General features: G+C 36.8%; 1 protein-coding gene across 22 annotated transcripts in view; it reads left to right on the top strand.

The window, feature by feature from the left end:
* NRXN1 (neurexin 1) overlaps positions 1-20,490 on the top strand; it is a 658,401-nt gene that overhangs the window by 246,191 nt on the left and 391,720 nt on the right. For all 22 annotated transcript variants that reach the window (XM_021391173.1, XM_021391197.1, XM_021391180.1 and 19 more), the window contains 2 exons: positions 5,227-5,665; positions 14,258-14,641. In XM_021391173.1, coding sequence (XP_021246848.1) covers positions 5,227-5,665; positions 14,258-14,641 — 823 coding nt within the window. The remainder of the gene's footprint in view (positions 1-5,226; positions 5,666-14,257; positions 14,642-20,490) is intronic.

The following is a 20,490-nucleotide window of genomic DNA, read 5'->3' as shown; positions in this document are numbered from 1 at the left end:
TTCCTAACTTTGGATTTTTCTGTTGCAAGTAACAAGTGAAATTGCTAACTGCTCCTTTTATCTTGAGAGTTTAAGTGACCTTTTGTAGTTTCCAAAAATTAGGTTATTAGACATTTTAAAGACCAGGGTCTTGTCCCTTACTTAATATTAAGAGGAATTAATACATCAATGAAAGAAAAAATCATAGAGCTTTTAATAGCACAGTACAGTTCCTTTAGGGCTTGCAGGTTCATGCACAGGAAAATTATATTGTTTATGCTTAGCTATTAGAGAGAGCATGAGAGCAAGGAAGCTATTTACCGGGGCCAGCCCAATAGATCCTAGAGAAGCACAGAGAGACTGCAAACTTACCATGCGTTGGTTGTGTAGGAGCGGAGGTGATTGTGACTCAAAGATATTTCTCCATCTAAATTACCTTCACTTGACTAATTGTGGATCCTTGTATCTGTTTGAGGGATAATGTACGTAGTTAACATTGAAGAATATGAAGGGTATCTTGAGTGTAATTAGCACTGGATAATATCTGCACTATTAAGAACATATTTATCCTTATGTACCCAGAAAGAAAGAAAAAATCCTCAAAAAATAAAAAAATGAGGAGTACATTTACAAATTGAATTTTCTTGTGCCCTAGAGGCTCTCAATCCTAAAGCAAATACCCGCATGAGTTATAAAGCAGATATTTCCTTATAATTATTCCATACTGTCAGTTCTTTTCCACACTTCTAATGACTATTTGTTGTTTGCGAACATATTGCATTTTTTTTTCCTTTTTGCCTAGCTTCACCAATGGGTGAGTACATCCTTTATGAACAGGAAGTTGAGGGGAGAGGTATGAACCTCAGTGTAGCACCAGGAATAAGACTTCCAAATGTCAACTGAATTTAGTTAACAATTTAGTTTTTTTCACTTATGGTCTTTAGTTATTGTTCATATTTCTGTCTTAATAATAATTACCTATGATAATTCAGTTCCAAATTGTGGATTTCATGAGACTAAAATTAATATCCTAAGACCTAGAAGGACCTAAAGCATACTAAAATATAGAGGTTGACTTTATTCTGTTTCCACACAATAAATATAAAAAAGATGTATTCATTCACATTTCAGCAAACAGGAGAGGTTTAAATGTGATTAATTTCAGTTCCTGCATACTGGAAGAGACATGTATGGATGAAAGTAATTGTAATATATAAGCATTAGAGATTCTAAGAATGTATAGAGATATTATAAAACTTCCATGTCTCTTTCTAAAGTGCTCTAGCAATTTTTCCATCATAATTAATGTATGAAACTATGTACACCAAGCTGAGTGGTGCAGTTGATACAGCAGAAGGAAGGGATGCCATACAGAGGAACCTTGATAAATTCAAAAGGCAGGCCCTTGTAAAACTAATGAGGTTCAACAAAGCAGAGCTCAAGGTTTTGTGCTTGGGTTGAGGTAATCCCAGATATATGCACAAACTGGGAGAAGAACTCCTTGAGAGTAACCCTGCTGAGAACAACTTAGGGGGTCCTAGTGGATGAAAAACTGAACATGAGCCAGCAGTGTGCTCTTTGCAGCTCAGAAGGCCGATGTTATCCTGGGCTCCCTCAGAAGAGGAGTGGCCAGCAGGGCGAGGAAAGGGATTGTCCCCCTCTATTCTGTCCTCATGAGGTCCTAGCTGGAGGATGGCATCCAAATCTGGGGCCTCCAGGAAAGATGTGGAGCTTTCTGAGAGGTTCTGGAGGAGGGCCATAAGGATGATCAAAGGGATGGAGCAGCTCTCCCATGAAGAGAGGCTTAAGGAACTGGGCTTGTTCAGCCTGGAAAAGAGAAGGCTGAGTGGAGACCTCAACTGCAGCCTTCCAGTATTTAAAGGGAATTTATAAACATGAGGGAAATCAACTTTTTATATGAGTTGTTAGTGATAGGACAAGGGGGAATGGTTTTAAACTAAAGGAAGGGAGATTTAGATTAGATGTTGAGGGAAAGTTTTTTTACTGAGAGACTGGTGAGGTGCTGAAACAAGTTGCCCAGAGAGGTTGTGGATACCCCACCCCTGGAGGTGTTTAAGGCCAAGTTGGATGGGGCCCTGGGCAATCTGATCTAGCGGCTGGCAACCCTGCCTGCAGGGGAGTTAGAACTTGGTGATCCTTGAGGTCCCTTTCAACCCAACCTGTTCCATGATTATATGATTCTCTTACAGAGCTGGTGTCCAGTTCTTGAAAATGCTATTGCCATATTCACACAAAATTATTGCTTCTGACTTGGGAAAGGATTTCAAAGCCAATAGAACCATTTTAGATGTAAAATAAAGCTTAGCTCTCCTCTTTTCAGTTCAGGTTTTCTGACATGTATTAACTACTATCTTTGTTATTCAGTCAAGCAGCTTTCAGTAAGCGCAAACAGTTTGAATTTATGTCCATAAACAAGCAGTTCTTCTTTTGCATTTATTTGTGTTATCTTTATACCTGCCTTTGTTTGGTTGACAAATAATATTTTCTCCTCATGTTCTTTGTTGCCTTAATTACTTTCGTTGTCAACACCACGATTTAGTTCTAATGACAGCCCATTTTTTCCTTCTTACCATATCCTTCCATCTCATTGTAATGATCTTCAGTGTATTATGGAAATGTCTCCTCTTACAACTTCTTTGGAATAGATTAATACCATGCAAAACCCCTCTTGCCATAGAAAGTGGCCAGGTCAATGTCTTGTAAGATCAAATATCTCTTAAGTAATTCTGCCTGCTAGGCTACTAGCTTCTTGCTGTGTTCTTCTGCTTTTTGGCTTTCATCGCTCTTGAAACAAAAAGTCATCCCAATGGGAGATGACTTGCACATGCTTATTCTTTAGTATTCTTTAGTCTTCTAAGTTGCTTTGAGTAAGCTGTGATCTCTGAGGTGCTAAGGCGGTCTTGATAATGTAAGTGTGTATCATTATTCTCTGAGATTACAAGTTAGTCGAATTGCAGTCACTTCTTACGTATTCATTCAAGGCAGGCAACACATTATCTGCCTCCCAGTGGCAGAGTATTCTTCCTGCTATCAGGAAGCCACAAATGAGGGTTATTTGTCATCTTTGGAAATATACTGCTCCAGTGGGAACAATGGTATTTGAATTGAACCCTGAAATAAAATGTAAAATGGGCTCATTTCTTAGATTTTAGGATGTGTTTTTAATGTATAGAATAATTCTGTCATAGTTTATGTTACTGGGTTGATAATCATAGAATCATAATGACATAATTTGAAAGAACTCAGTTCTTGGAGTAAACAGTTCATGATTTATCAATCATATTTTTAGTATATATTATGTTTAGCGTTTTTCAGTAACAACTGTTCCTTGTGGGTTATGCCATCTTATGTTGCGTGTATGCTAGGGTTTTGATTTCTAACAGTAGCACTGTTCTGTTGTGCATCCCTGCCTCTTGTGCTTACTATATGTCTTCCACTTCATTGGCTTAGTGGGTTTCAGGCTTAGGTTTCAGAGGAAATTAATCTCCACCCTAAGTATTCATCAAACGCTCTCTGAGGTCTAAACCAGTAATTGGTCCTTCAGACAGCTTCAGACTACATTGTATACTTGCAGCACTGAATGAGAGGCCACACATGATCTGGTTCAGATCGATATATGGTCTGTAGATGAAGAATCCTGAATGCAACTGATTTACTGAGCTGTTGCTTTTGCTCCAAATTGCTTGCTAATGGAGGCATAACCTTAGAAACAGAGAAGAATGTTTTAGCTTGTGTCACCATATAGTAATATTCAGCCCTCCAACAGTATTTTAGCATAGATATATCATTTATTGAATAATGGAAAATACTAACAAAATAGTTGTGCCACCTCTGCTATTAGAGTGCTTCATTTAAACAGTCCTTTTATCCTTGACAACACATAAATTGAGGCAATTTCAAAATATACTAATAAAGACTAGAATATTGGGTAATTATTGTATTGTGTCAGTTTCTCAGGACAGAGTAAATATGTGGCTTGAAGCAAAAACATTTGTTGTGGAGGTCAATTGAATTTAAAACTAATATTGTCTTTGATTTTTATCATAAAACTGTTCAGTCCATAAAGTATTTGAGTGCTTTTATCTTTTGTCCAACTGAACTGTCTCAGAGATTGTCCCATTTTTTTCTATTGTTGTTGGTTTTGTTTTTTTTTTCTGTTTTGATCTGTGTGATACAATATTCTCTTTTTATGGCTTCATGAATAACATGGATACTACTATTCCTCAGCCCCAAGGACAAACTGAAAAGATGTTAAATTATAAAGTATCCGACCTTGGTGCATTTTCTGTACATGAACAGAAGAGTTAAGACAGTGACAAAGGGTTTACAGGAGCAAGAAATCTAATATTTCTCAACAGAGTGGAATGACTGTGCAAAGAAAGATTTTAAGCAATGAAGGCCACACAAGCTAATTTGTAACTGACAGTATGAGTTATGTGCAGATTCATTCTGATTGCTTGAATTAACTCTAAGGGTATTTTTTTTTAGAACAATTTGGTTTGGTTTAATGAAAACTATTATCAAATCATTAGTCAATAAAAATAGTTATTTTGTGTGTGTGTGTAAACACACACAATTGCATTCATATATGAGGGATGCTCTGAAAATAACGCCTCCTATTGTATTATGTTGGTGGTATGGTTGTGGAGTTTGAACATTCCCACCGATACTCCATTACATGTTGTTGCTGAGTGACAAATGGCAGCAGAGGGGCATTCTGAACAAACGGTGTCTGAGATGGAAATGGTGATGAAGCAAAGATGTGGAATGGAATTCCTCTCTGCAGAAAAACAATGGCAGCCATTGGCATTACATTCATCAGTGCTTGTAGAACACTTATGGAGACCAAACAGTGGATGTTGGCATAGTGATACAGTAGGTGGTGTCTTTCAGCAATGGCAACAGCAGTGAGAAAGATAAGCCACTTTTACATTGGCACGTAGCTGTCACATCACAAAAGGAAGAATGTTTCAATCAGCTCAGCTGCACAAATCAGCTAATGGTGATGACAGTCTTGAAAAGCAATGTAGCTGAGAATTTGCTCTATCAAATGGTGTTACTGTATTCTTTGTATCTGTTGTCATTTCCCTGGAAATAAATAGGAAGCATTACTTTTCAGCAACCTACATACTATTATTAATCATTAAATAATAAGTGTTTCAGGATTATATGTGTTTGATTATAGTGCTCAGTTCTCTCTTAGTAATTTCTCTACTTTGCTTGCAGGTTGTATATAAAAATAATGATGTCAGGTTGGAGTTATCTCGACTTGCCAAGCAAGGAGATCCTAAAATGAAGATTCATGGGGTAGTAGCCTTTAAATGTGAGAATGTTGCAACCTTAGATCCCATCACATTTGAAACACCAGAGTCTTTCATCTCTTTGCCAAAGTGGAATGCCAAGAAAACAGGCTCCATATCATTTGACTTTCGTACAACTGAGCCAAATGGTTTGATTCTTTTCAGTCATGGAAAGCCAAGGCACCAAAAAGATGCCAAACACCCACAGATGGTGAAAGTTGACTTTTTTGCCATTGAGATGCTTGATGGCCACCTCTACCTGCTGTTAGACATGGGATCGGGTACTATAAAAATAAAAGCTTTGCAGAAGAAGGTGAATGATGGTGAATGGTACCATGTGGACTTTCAAAGGGATGGACGGTCAGGTAAGTCTTCTCTACTTTAATATTCATTATGTTTTTTCTTGTTATATCTGGCAGAATACTGGCTATGTATGATGCTAACACCATTAGTTGCACATCATCTGAAAAATAAAGGAAATATAAACTGTCATTACTTTCAGGTACCAGAATATAATGACTTCCAGAGTAACATATGTAAACATGTATTGAATAATGAAATACTTAAACTTGCAAGTAAACCAAATAGCCAAAGTGGTAAGTTTCAAGATAAAAAGTCAAGCAAAAAAGAATTTCTCCAAGTAATCTGCCATATTGGGAATTATCTGCCCGCAGAAACAGCATAGAGCTTCCAGTCATGTCAGCAAACCTCAGCAAAATTAAACGATATGCTAATGCATGGCTAACGATATATACCAACAGAAATTGGAATTACATCAGTATGTTTTGTATTTTATTGTATTTAACTTGAGAAATGATCTCTCCGGAGATGCTAAAAACAAAATTTTAAACTGTTCCTAATGATAATAAAATTTGTCTTAGCAAGTAATGAATTTAACTAGTGAAGATGTTCTTGTGTTGATGCTGCATCTGATCTTGAGTATATATACGTTGACTTCAGCAGCATGCCAGGATTTATCAGGGTGTTTGGGGGACAGATATACAGAGCCTGTTATTTAGACCATCAAAGAATTTTCTGATCAAGATCAGTGTCCTACCTGAAGTTGCATGTTGAATGAGTAAACCTCCCTGCCTGCTTTTGGTTTTCGTGATTTTTTCCCCACTACCTTCTGGTGACTCCTTCTGAATGATTGGTATTTATAACTGATTCTTGAATCTTCACCCTCAAAGCAGTCATTGTTTTATGACTTTCAAAATATAAACAAATCAAGCAATTTTAAGTGTAGTTTTAAACTGAAGATTTCAGTCAAATCCTCACAAAAGTCAGACCAAATTCAATCGATCAATCTACTGTAGAATTGTGAAAAAGACTGATTTGATTCCCGGTTTGTGCAGCTTTAAATTCAAATTGTATAGAGCTTGATTTTCTGATTGCATGTTGGTTAGGTATTTGCTTTTCTTGAGGTTAAAAAAAAAAAAAAATCTAAAAAACCTCAATTGTGATTGAATATCCAGTGGTTACATTATTTACACTACAATCTTCATTTCAGGCTTCTGTCTTTACTGCTGTTTCAGTGATTCATATGAGGCATAAATCCTGTAATAATCTGCCTCTGTGAGTCTACTTAAAGTTTGTTCTTACATTCAAAGTTGTATTTGAAGAAAGGTCCTGCATTTCTGCTTCGCCACTAAGAGAGTTTAGGATCTATTTTATTTAAGTTTTTAGAACTGTTGGTGGAATTTGGCAAGAATGCATAGTAATTTTAAGAAGTAATATTCACCTGAAAATCATATTTGCATCTTATTTTTAAGTAGAATTATAAGTGGTCAAGTATCTATGTATAAGGAAAAGTAATGCAGCTGATGAATAGCCTATGATCAAGGCAGGCAAACTTTATTTACCATGTTACTCTTTCAAATCACCATATCACCTATTTGCCCTAAAATGTGGAATTAATACCAGAAATAGTGAATAAATATGTAGACTTACTGATTTGTATTCTGAATTTTTATCTAAAATCTGAACGAGACATCAAAAGCATTTTGGAATTTTAAATACATACAATAATACTTTATAGAGTGAGAACTACAGATAACAGAGGCAATACTATTGTTATTCTTAATGAGAATATTGCCTGAGTAGTATCTTAAACCATCAGATTTAACCAAGTGAAATGACTGCCTGATGATTAAAATAAACAATGAAATACATGTTGCATTTTTTTCTGATTGAAACAATTTATTGATATGTTTAAATTATTTCTTCATGACTTATGCATGCACATCTCCTATGTCTTTTCCCTTGAATAATAAAATCCATCTTAATATTCCAGGAAGCTTTTTCATTTCTTTTCTCTAGCACAATCCAAATATGAATCCAATCATATGAATATGATCACTTTTCATTTGCTTGTCTTCTGATTTTCATATAAGTGAATGAATGTATGTTATATGTTAAAAAAACTTAGCGTTTCCTAAGCTTTCGTGTTGCTGCTGATAAAATACTTCCAGCCTTTCAAACAGAAAGGAAGAGATTCTCCTGTTGATGAATAAATAGCTCAAATAATCTTTTTTTTCCCCCTAAGTGAAATTTGATGTTTTGCAGCCTTTTACTCCCAGCCTTCAAATTGAATGCATAGTGGCTCCCTCAGATAATAGAAAGCTGTGACATTTCTCAAGGAGCTTTGCTGATTTCCTTGACTTTAGCCTTAGCTGGATCAGCAAGTACTCAATTTAGTTTTCATTCTTTGCTCTCTTCTGGACTTTTAGTCACAGGGAGCATCTGCTTTAAACTACAGACTTTGTCCTGACCCTGTGAAATCCCACCATGCTGCCTGTAAGTTCTTTTCTGAGTGCTTCCTTACATGAAAAGCAGATTTTTGGTGAGCAGTAATTCCTGAGCCCAGTGTTGAGCAAGTCCACCTGTTTTGCTAGGTATGCAACTAGGAAAAACCTTGACCAGCAACCTGTATGCAGCACAGGACACATCCTCTGTAACATCCTGTCAGGTGAGCTGGATTCCTCCTAGCACTTGTGGCTATCTGAATTCCTGCAGAGGACAGTGATGTCATAGCTGCTTTACCTGTGCCATGACTTGGCTGCGTGCTGTGGTCACAGTCCTCATGACAGCTATTATGTTATGCTTTAGCACACAATGTGCAAAGTGTACCTAGAAAACCTTACTCTTTTCTTAGATTTTTCACCATTTCTTAATAAGCAAATGCAAGTGTTTCACGTACACGAAAAACAACTAAGTAGACCAGATGACGTCAGCATGGGGATCAAAATAGCTGTAGCAGCTATATTTACAATCACCTTTTTAAACTGATCAGAACTGGTGATGCATGATTTAGAAATGTTTTGGTTCCTTACACACGCACTTATGAAAAACTAAATTGCTGAGATAATGAATATGATTGAAGACACTCATTAACTCATACCTAAGGGAAACGTTTTTCTGTTCTGCTGTTAACAGTAATGTCAAATCTGCAGTTAAAGAAGAAGAAAAAAAAGCTAAAACCATGAAACAGCTGTAAAGGTCTTTGCTCCCATTGTTTCCTGCAATAGAGTAGAGTTAGGTTAGTTCGTGGTTTCTGAGATTTGACTGTTGTTTAAAATTTCCACAGTCTGTTTGCCACATGTGCCATACTCAAGGATAACCCTTAAGTATTTTTTTTTTTTTTTTTAATAAACTGCCACTTATCCTTTGGAAATCATCATTATACAGTGAAATCAGAAAGGAAGCTTACTATTCTGGTCAATGTCCAACTGTGTATAGTAGTGTAAAAACGTGTCAGAACATATTCATAGCTAAGTAGCATGTAAGGGTTAAGAAGTCTCTGAAAATCTGAACTGAAGTTAGAGTTACAGTTTAAATACCAGACATTATCTCTAGAGTATGTAATTAGAGCGTGGATGTAATTAGTATCTCTAAGTAGTACTTCATCGGCATCAATTATTTGTATTGTTGGGAGTTCCTTTTTCACACGTACGCTTCTTTGCAGTCCTTCCTCCCCATCTTCCCAGCATTCTAAGAAATGCCAGATTTCAATAAATGTTAATAGTTTGCATATTTGAGATACTGGGTTTATCTTACATTTTCAGGAAAATTATTTCAGTGATCCTCTTGCTGCTTTTCAGTTATTTGTAAGTTCATTAAAAAAAAAGGCAATGATCCATTGAGAGGTCCTCTGTTTCACTCCTCCAACTACAGTAGTGATAATGTAACTGTGTCAGTCACAATTTGTTGAGTTACTTCCAGCAGTGGACACTGTACAACCTCCCCATGCAATCCATTCCCAAGATGAATCTTTCTATGTGTAAAAAAAAAAAAAGACAAATTGTCTGTCATTTCCTTGTTCACAGCAGGAGTAATACAATTTTTTAAAATATGTTGTAGATCTACTTTTTATGATTTGAATGCTGTTATTATGCTAGTCTTCAGTTTCCTTTAGAGCTTAAGAGATCACCTCCACTCACTGTCCTTATGTATCATGTTCTGTAGCCTTTGATCATTTTCATTGCCATCTTCTGCAGACTCCTCAGCTGATCTGTGTCATACTCAGAGTTCTAGGTAAACCTGACCAGAGCTTAGTAGCGTGGTAAGATAGTCCTCTCTATACCTCCCAGTATATTTCCAAGTTTGCTCACTTCTACGCTGTTACTGATTCATATGTTGACTTTTCCTTTTTGAAGAACTGCCCATTAATAAGTTACCCTTTATAAGTAAGCAGTTCTTGCTGCAAATCATGATTTCATTGATTTTTTTTTAGGTTTGTGTGTGTGTGTGCAATATTTGAAGATGATTCTGAATGTTTGAATTGCTTTTTGCTCTTAGGTGAAACACTTTAGAATTGTTGCAGCTGTAGGTCATTGTAAGGCCATTAATTTAGCTACAACTTCTGGAGATAAGACATTATACTTGGCTTCAGAGTCCAACATTACATGAATCTGAGGAGTAAGCCACACCTCAGACCTTATTATCTTCAATGAGTCTTCCCCTTTTTCTTTCTTTTAAGCCTACCAACTCAAATGCTATTAGCTTTTCCGCTTTTCTTTGCCTTTCTGGCAAAAATAGCATTTCCTACTTTGAGCATTAAAAAAAAAAAGAGAAAAAAAAACACCTTTGCACAGAGACTTCCTATTTCCTGGCATACTTTTTTTCCTTGCTGATCCTTTCAAACCAGTAGTATATTATCACTACTGGTTATGAGTGCCATTATGCTAGCTGCTATGCAAATGTGTAACAAAAAAGATAGCTCTTACTACAGAGATATTACAGTTTAAGGTTATAGTTTTCTCTTTCCATGAAGAGGCTCTTCCTCCTGTTGTTCAATTTATTATGTAAAACTATGTGTCCCATTCTTTTCCCTCTTATACAACTTAACAATTCTGGTGAGAGATGGATTGACGCTGAGTTATCTTTACAGGACAAATTATTAACCTGTTCCTGTGTTGGCCTCATAAGGCCTTTGTATATTCTTAGCTTCTCTTCTTCCCACTTTTCTGAAAAGTGGTGTCATTTCACATTCATAAGTGGAAACATTCAAATGGATTGCTGTACAATGGCAGTTTGACAGTGCAAATGTTATTCATCTCTGTATTTTCCCCAGAGAAAGTAGGACTGAAATGCAGCAAAGGGGTGTGTGTGTGTGCCTTGTTATCTCAGGATTCTGTGGTATCATTCACTGTTGTTGTTAGGTCCAACCTGAGATGGATTTCAGTAGAATTTGGAAAACTTCTATCAAGAGAGGTGTCAAGCTTTAAAAAAAAAACACAGCCATTCATCTGCTCTGCCTCAGTGTCACAGTTCTGGATGCACTGTGGATTCCAAAGTGTTTGAAGATCTACCACTTATTTTGTATATGCTCAAGCATTATGAACTTGATTTTTGCCTTTTAGTTCAGGATATTTCAAAAAACAAAAACAATACAAATAACTTTTGATGTATTTGGAAGTGTTTTTCCATTCCTCTTAATGTGTCTTTTGTGTTCTTTTCACTCATTTTTATAAAGCAACTAGTAGATAAAATTTGTATTCTCTTTCGATATTACCTATAAAATGTGATTTGGATACCAACAGCAGCGATGGCTGTATGGTTGCCTGGTCATGCTGTTTAGACGTTCAGCTAGAAACCAGGATACTACCTAACTGGTAGCATGAAACTCCTGGTGCTCAGGTATGAGTTTCTTGCTATTAGCTAGACTAAAGCCTATTTGTATTGTAGTGATAGTTTTTTATCTAGTTAGTACGCTATGTGATGTTCTGGTCAAGCTCCTACATGACAGCTGAGCCAGAGCAAGTTACGCAAGCTTTGAGTCAGCTTGACTTAGCGTAGCTCTTAACAAAAAGGATTCAATAAAATAAAAGTAACTCACAGTTGTCTGAACAAGTCACTTGCACAGTAGCTCAGCTGTTGTTGAAATGTCCAGAAGTAAATTTGTGATAGTCCAACCAGGTAACCTGTATTCTATGGCCTTACAGAACATGAAAAAGGTCCCCAGGAGATTTGTTTCCTATTATATTATTCTACCCATAGTCACGGGTAGATGCTATGATTACACTCATTTATGAAGTCTTCTCCAAGAGTACGTGATATCATTTCTTGAGGAGAGGAGAGGTTGTTTTCTTTTATAAGTTGTTGCTATCTATTCAAAATACAGCATGAGCTTTCTCTAGGGCAATGCTTATAAGATACACAACAAAGTTTTTCTGCTTAGCTGTAATTTACAGCCACCACAGTAAAGAGGTAATCTACATTTTTAGGAACCTTTATTGTTCGCATCACATTTTGTACCTCAGCTACATCATCTGAGATTTGCTTTTCTCTTACTGTTTATTGACATACATCAAGATTAAGTTTGTTTTTAATAGCAGTGGAGCCCAAGATGTCTTCTAGCATCACGGTTAGCTTGAAAACACTAATGCAGTCACCCAGTAGAAAACAGCACTATGCAATTGCATGAGCTTGAGGCTGGGGATTGTACATCTTTGGGGTTCTATACCTCACTAAATTTGTGTGGATTCAAGTGACGTGTGAACACAGGTTTTAAAGCACTTGGTCCTAAATTTGCATGAGCAGCAACAGGTGAAAGAAAGCAGCAGTAGCAGTGAGAAATATTGTGAACATCTTTAACTTTTTTAAAGGAGAAGTGATCTATTCCATAGGCATGCCGAGTTCTGCTTTAAGAATCTGAGCTGCACTTAAAATATTTAACATAACAAAATAGTCCTAGAGATTTTTAAAAGTGGAGGTCTAGGGGGAGAAAAAAAAAAGAAACTTGGTTCAACATTCTTGCTTTTTACAACAAATTTCACTTTGTGATTATTCAGCTGACACAGTAAACATATATGATAGCGCATAGAAGATTAAACTGAGAGTATACTCAAACATTCTTCAAACGTGCATATAAAAATGCAAAAAATCTGTGCAAATGTTTGTTTCCTCTTTTTCAGTCCCTTTGGATACTAGGGAGATTGCAGCAGTAGCAGTATCCAGCCCTTCTAAAATCTATACATCACAGGTCTCATGTGGGAGTCAGGCCTCATGAGAGTTCTGCCCCAAGAGGTTTAACTAAATGTCCAAACTGTTTAGGTACTCATTCTGTCCATGTTCTTGAAGGTAGACTGTCAAACCAATAAAAGAAGAAACAAAATATATAGCTCCCACAGGACTCCACTGCTGGAAGAGAAGCAGTTAAAGTTGTACCCATATTAGAGAATGGTCATCTTGTCAGATCTATCTGTTTGCTTAAAATTCACATTTTAGGATTTATGCTCTTAAAATTCTGAACTTATTATTTTCATGCACCATGCCTACCACAGTGAAATCATTTTTGATAATCATTGTTATCTTCTGAAAACTCTGTAATATAACTGTAGAAATGATCGAATGTATATTTTTTAGATATCTATGTACGATCAATATATTGTGGGAAATGTGATTTTTAAGTTTCTTATCATTAACACATTTAAAAGCGTGTCCAGTGGATAAGTGTTACACAATGTGACTGGTCCATTGTATTCACCTGATAGTGTACACAGTGTTTTGGTTTATATTTTGCTTGCTTTTGCACTGTTACAGAATTGAGAGGAGGCCCTTATGTGAAGATCTACATAAGGATTCCTTTTTCAACTGATTCTGCTTAATACATAAAATGTGGTTGTCATAAGTGTGTTCTCTGATTCCATGCACTAAACTGGTGTTTCTGCCTATTCCAGTGTAAATAGTGGATACCCTCATTACTTTTGAAAATACAGCATCTTTACAGAGGATCTTCACAGTTGATTCTGTTTTTTCATTATCTTATATATAAGAAAATCTCTTGCTGTCTTTGTTCAGACACTTTGTTGAAAGAAAATTTTATTTTAGCCTTTTAAAAATTTATTTTTAAACAGAAAAGATATTTCAGATTTCCTCAGATTCTATATACTTCCTCTCTCCCTCTCTTTGTAACATGCACGCATTTTGAGGTAAGTGTCAGAAGCATTGATTTTTCCCTCTAGGAGCACATTGCTATCTTCTTAATGATTGCCTGCCTGGCAGCTGATGAGTATTTTTCTCCTGCACTTAACAGAGGAAAAAATAAAAAGTCTTACTCAAAGCCCCCTTTAAAAATACCGTGTCTTTGGATTCAAACCAAAGACAGATTTGCCTCTCAGGTTGCAACCTATCAATGAAACCTCAACCTCAGTGCTCTGAATCGCCTGTGAGGCACTGAAGAGAGTTTTTGTTGCACAAGCAGGATATTTCTGCAAATAACTCTGAAATGCATTCCTCCTGCCCCCTCAAGATTGGTAAGGAGATTTTGACTTTTTTGTGACATGAGCATGCAGTAATGCACATAAATGTGTACCTATTATTGTGTAACTATGTAGAAGACTTACATATACGTGTATATACATTTATAGATATTTGCCAGGAATGAATGAGGCACTTAGATTAATGAGATAAATAACAGTACCAAAATCTTACATTTTGTTTTCATTTCTTCTCAGGGACCATATCTGTGAACACATTACGTACACCATATACTGCACCAGGGGAAAGTGAAATCCTTGACTTGGATGATGACTTGTATCTTGGAGGCTTACCAGAAAATAAAGCAGGCCTCGTCTTCCCAACAGAGGTGTGGACAGCACTTCTCAATTATGGATACGTTGGCTGCATTAGAGATTTATTTATTGATGGTCAAAGCAAAGATATTCGACAGATGGCTGAAATTCAAAGTACAGCTGGAGTAAAACCCTCATGCTCAAGAGAAACTGCAAAGCCATGCATTAGTAACCCGTGTAAAAACAATGGTGTATGCAGGGATGGGTGGAACAGATACGTTTGTGATTGCTCTGGAACAGGGTACCTTGGCAGATCTTGTGAAAGAGGTAAGTTCCTTGGGATGACTGTGTTTCTACTTTAATACATAAACAGTTATTAAAATAGTAAATTATCATTAATTCTTATGAGGTAGAAGAAGTCTCTCTGATTTCATTTGATGGTGACAGAGCCCTGCTCTAGACTGAAAGAACATTCTAGGAGAGACCTTAGCTGACTTTAAGCTGTGGAGGCACTAGTTGACCTTGACAGAGAGTTGGAAGCTGCTAAATATCTCTTGGAAAAGGTCTCTCCTTTTTTTCATCATGCATTGATGAGTTATGAAAAGCTTTGCGAAAGTAATTTCAGTTGTTATTGCATTACTAAATGCACATTCCTACTCCAAACTGGAGTCTCATTCTCTGCCCCTTTACGTCAATATTACCATGTAATTAAATTTACTTTTGAATTCCACAGTATCTCTTAAATTCATAACCAGGACTTCAGCTGTGAATCAAAGCAAAAGAATCAGTAGAGAAATCTATATTTCTTACTTGACATTTTTCTGAAGTTCCTAGTTCCCAAGGAAACTGTTTCTACTCATCTTAATTCTCTTAATTCCCTAGAAAAGGTAAATGGAAAGTTGATAGACCTCATTTATTTAACTGGAAAGGTGGATAAGAGAAAGGAAGACAGAAGCTGAGGTTTGATAGCTTACAGGAAAAAAAAATCTGTAATTAATGATTTAGAGTGTGATAATAAAATATTTTAATACAAGTAGAACAAGAAGAGAAATGTATAGTTAATATTTATGGTGTTTGTTTTTATTCTAGTTGAAATGGGAAATATTTGAATTCCAGAAGTTTTATTTTTATAAATTCTCACACTACAACTGGCATAGCTTTTCTTCCGCCTCAAATCTAAATTTCGAGATTGACTGGCAACTTAAGTTATGCCCATCTAGTTTGATTCATTTTTTTCTGGGTAATAGGATGAATCAAAATTGTATTATTTAAAAATAAAAACCTGATGTTTAAGTTGTACATAAATACATGCGTGCATTTACATATAGTTAATACCATCACATTATCAGCATTTGCAAGTATGTTCTCAGTGTTGTCTTTTTCTGATCTTTCGAATATATACGACCTTGGCTCTTGGCCAGTGATTTTGATATCTCCAGATTGTTGCTTTACTGGTGGAGTAAAGCTGGCAGAGGGCATAACTGAGCTGTCTGATGGATTACAAAAGCCTTCAGTTAAACATGTCTGGTGTACCACCCTGTGGCAAAATTCTGTTATTACATATGGCAGAAGTAAAAATAGGGCTTGAATCTTTTCAACTGGAGAGCTAGGATGCATTTTAAAAAAGAAACAAACAACAACAGCAACAAAAAACATGCAGATCCAGAAAGGACTTCATAGCAATTTCCTGTCACTATATTTGACAGGTGGTAATATAAAACTTTAATGTAAGATTTTTTTTATGTAAAAATCTTTTAGTCTCTTTTATTTCCCATACTTTATATTCAGACATATTCCAAGATAAAGCTTGATTTCCCAGCACATTCCCCTGGTGGGAATGATGATATTAGAAAGGTATAATTGGCTTTTCTACAATGGTGTTTGGTTCTTGTCCAAAAGAAATCTTGTGTGGCAGTTCAGACAATATGTGATCATTTCCTACTCTTCTTGGGCTTCCAGAGGAAACCGCACTGAAAGGAGATCTCGTTCCAGAAATATTCATATCCCAAATGGTTATGCGTTAATGCAATTATAGCTTTTGGGATTCTGAAAGCGAGGTGCTGGCATCCTACCACACAAAGTTATTATAACTGCTACCCATGTACGGTAACTGATAAACTATTGTATTAGGTGATGTAAATAACACAATGATGATTGTTCAAACTAATTTAAGCCAAATAGGAACATATTCATTTCAACAACACAGTTCTGCATGAAAGGCAAATGTTAGAAGAAAGTATTAGAGATTAAAAACTGGGATACTGTAGGTTACATGATTGATGTATCTGCAGTAAACTAAAGTATGTGACTGACCATTTAGTATATAGTCATTCATTTTTTTATACTATTTCACCCAAAATGCGAGTAGTGACATCCATATGTGGATGTATCCCATAAAATACAACATCTGAAATTATTTTGGTGCGCAAACCCCAAAGTTCTAATTTAATTTCTGCATATGTAAAATTAATATTTTTGTACGCCTATATGATTTTTAATCCTGTTGCAAATTATTCTTGATGTTATGTGAGATTTGTAGTAAACTTAAACATGAGTATAATCTGTAGATTGGCCTTAGTAGATTATGGAAACTAAGGCAGATGGACAGACAGCTGCCAGAGCAATATAATTTAGCTTTGTATCTTATTTCCATTGTGGAACACAATATGTGACTGCCTTTTCTAAGCGTGTACTTTCTGACTGGACAGCTAGGAACGGTGCACAAGAGTAAATTCATCAGAGTGTTGAGGAAAAAATATGTCTTCAGAGATTTACCCAAGTGACAATTCTGAGGAGAAAATATATTTAAATGAGTGTGTCTGTGTGCATGTACATATTGTGCATGTAGAATATGTGCATATACATTAAATACATATTCCATGCATATTCCATGCATATAAATTAAATAAATATCTCTTCCATTCCTTTGCTCTATCCTTGGATGTTTTAAGTTAAAAAAAAAAAAAAAAAAACTCAGATGATATGATGATAGATTTTTTTTTTTTAAAGAATCATTTGTTGTCTTCAAAATGTGATTATAGTGTTTCTGTCTATGATTCAGATTAACTCTTGTCCTGTATGTTTAAGATCTAGCACCTTTCCTGTGTAGCTTAGGACCTCAGTCCTGAAATAATACCACTGTAGAAACTGAGATGTCAGATCAGTGGAAAGGTTCCCCTTGCTGATTTTCTAAGGCTCAAGCATTGGGCCCAGATGGACTAAAGTAGCTCTGATAGATAACATGCAAACAACAGTTAACTGAGGGTTGAGTATGCAAGTGAGTAAAACAAAAAACAAACAAATGCAGTTTGCGTCAGTACCCATTGATATATTTGAATACGCCCACAGAATTTATAGGATTGAAATTATATCTGTGTTTTCAGGGCAGGATCTTGTTGCTGTAACTTTAATGATAAATAAAAGAGGGTCAGAGAACACAGCTGAATGGTTGATTGCTGATGTTCAGATCGTTCACAAACTTTCTGGCATGGCTCTGGACTGTATCTTCTATCGCTTTCAGGCAAAGTTTGTGTGTGATTTGACAGCCCTCACCAAGGATGACTACATGCTTTAAAAATGGCTGTGTGGGCTACAAAACAGTCCTTGCATTTTCAGACACGTTGAATCTGAGAAAGCAGGAAAAAGTTAATTGTTCTTTTTACAGGTCCGGAGGAAACAAGATCCTGTTTTATCCATTAATATGAGTGCAGTAAGCATCTTTTCATCATGTTAAAAACAATGCAAACTTGACTGTAAAGCTTAGGAACAAGAACATTGAATTTCAAATTCCTGGTCCATACTTCTTACACTTTAAAAAGACTATGAATTGAAAAATATTATCTATTCACAAAGTTATTTCTCTCAATAAATATTTCAGAGCATTTCTGAGGGTGGGCAAATTTCCTGAAAAGTGGATGTCTCGGTCCCTTCAGTGATTTAAGTAATCCCAAGTGAAAAATGAGGATCCTGAATCTCCTCTCAAGAGGATGCTGGTGCATCCTTGATGATTGTCATGGCACTGATGTAGGTACTATCTACATAGCAGAGAAGAGAATCCAGCCCTGGAAATTTTAATCAGAAACAAACTGAAGAAAAAAAAAAAAGGAGAGGAGAACCCTTCTGTTTTTTTAGCACAGAAGTAGGAAAGGTTTCTAATGTCAGATTAATAAATATATTGAAGAAAGAATGTATAAAATCTTTTTTTATCAGTCTGTGAATCATATATTACTGCTCATTTCTTGTGAATAAGAGGAAAGTGCATGCAATAGCATGTACTTATTTGCTGTCCAGAAACTGGGCAGCAAATTTGCAGTTGTTAAGTTTGATGAGGTTTTTTTGAATATTTTCCTTTTCAGTGTCATGCTTCCAATACTGATATGATAGTAAAATTACTATTCCTTGGCATTAAGGCTCCGACTCTTTCAACAGATAAAACAGTTCATAGCACATTCTGAGCTAGAATTATGCTGTTAGCATTTAATAACTAGATGAAGCTAAACAAGAGGGAAGAAAACTCTGTCAACCTTTACATGAGATGAGTTAGCAGTGTAGAACTCAAAGAAAGATGAGGCACACAGTGCTATAGGAATTAGTCTGTCCAAAGCAAATTGGGCAAAAATGAATACAAATTTGTAGATAAAGTGTTCCCTAGAGGTTTGCATAGCTGGTGTAACACTTGCTGCCTCCCCAGATTCAGATCATCATCATCTTATTGAACAGGCCTTGCAAATTAACAATCCATTCTGCGCAGCTGAAGTACTGCAGGATGGAAACAGTTTTGTTAAACAACTAAAACAAAAGCTCTAGTTACAAGAGGGGATTCAAAACAAGCATATTTTGTTTTACATTGAAACTATTTTTTCTCACTGTCCAAAAACCGTAAACCTCTTTGGGAAGCATTAAGTTAGTACATGACATCAAAGCTTAGCCACAGTGAATCACAAAACAGCAGTAAGGGAAGAGGGAACTCACTGTGCTGTCAAAGGTCACTTATAGGGGTTGGAAAGGACCTCTGGAGATCATTTAATCCAAGTCCTCTGCTAAAGCAGTTCCCTAGAGCAGGTTGCACAAGAAAGCGTCCAGGCAGGTTTTGAGTATCTCCAGAGAAAGAGACTCCACAACCCGTCTGGGCAGCCTGTTTAGCCCTCATAGTTTTTCCCTTGTGTTCACATGGAACTTCCTGTTTTTCAGTTTGTGCATTTTGCCCCTTGTTCTATCACTCTGCACCACTGAAAAGAGCCCTGTCGCGTCCACTTGACTCCCCTCTCAGTCTTCTGTTCTCCAGGCTGAACACTCCCAGGTCTCTCAGCCTTTCCTTATAAGGGAGTTGCTCCAGGCCCCTAATCATCTTTGTTACCCACCGCTGGACTGTCTCTAGAAGTTCCCTGTCTTTCTTGGACTAGGAAGCTCAGAACCAGACACAGTACTCCAGATGTGGTCTCCCCAGGACAGAGTAGAGGGGGAGGATCACCTCCCTCGACCTGCTGCCTATGCTCTTTTTAATGCAGCCCCAGGATATCGTTGCCTTTCTTGGCCATGAAGGCACACTGTTGACTCATGGTCAACCTGTTTTCCACCAGGACACCCACGTCCTTCTCCATGGAGCTCCTCTCCAGCACATCAGCCCCTGACCTGTACTGATGCATGCAGTTATTCCACCCCAGGTGTAGTACTCCACACTTGCATTTGTTGAATCTCAAAAGGTTCCTTTCTGCCCAACTCTCCATCCTGTTCAGGTCTCACACTGGAAGCACAGCCTTCCAGTGTGTCACCCACTCCTCCCAGCTTTGAATCATCAGCAAACTTGCTGAGGGTGCATTCTATCCCTTCATCCAGATCGCTGGTGAAGATGTTGAACAAGTCCAGCCCCAGTACCAACCCTGAGGAACATTACTAGCTACAGACCTCTGTCTAGGCTGTGTGCCACTGACCACAACCCTTTGAGCTCTGCCAGGCAAACAGTTCTCGATCCACCTCACTGTTTGCTCATCTATCCCACAGATTTTAATCTTACCTACGAAGATTTTATGGGAGACAGCGTCAAACGCCTTGCTGAAGTCAAGGTACAAGTCTCCTCTCATCTACCCAGCCAGTCATGATAGCATAGGCTACTAGATTAGTCATGCATGATTTCCCTTTGGTGAATCTGTATTGACTCCTTCTCTTCCACTTACTCA

This window comes from Numida meleagris, chromosome 3, assembly GCF_002078875.1.
Source record: "Numida meleagris isolate 19003 breed g44 Domestic line chromosome 3, NumMel1.0, whole genome shotgun sequence".
Lineage (NCBI taxonomy): Eukaryota > Metazoa > Chordata > Aves > Galliformes > Numididae > Numida > Numida meleagris.
The sequence above is the reverse complement of the archived record's forward strand: the minus strand, read 5'-3'. Positions and strand labels throughout refer to the sequence as shown.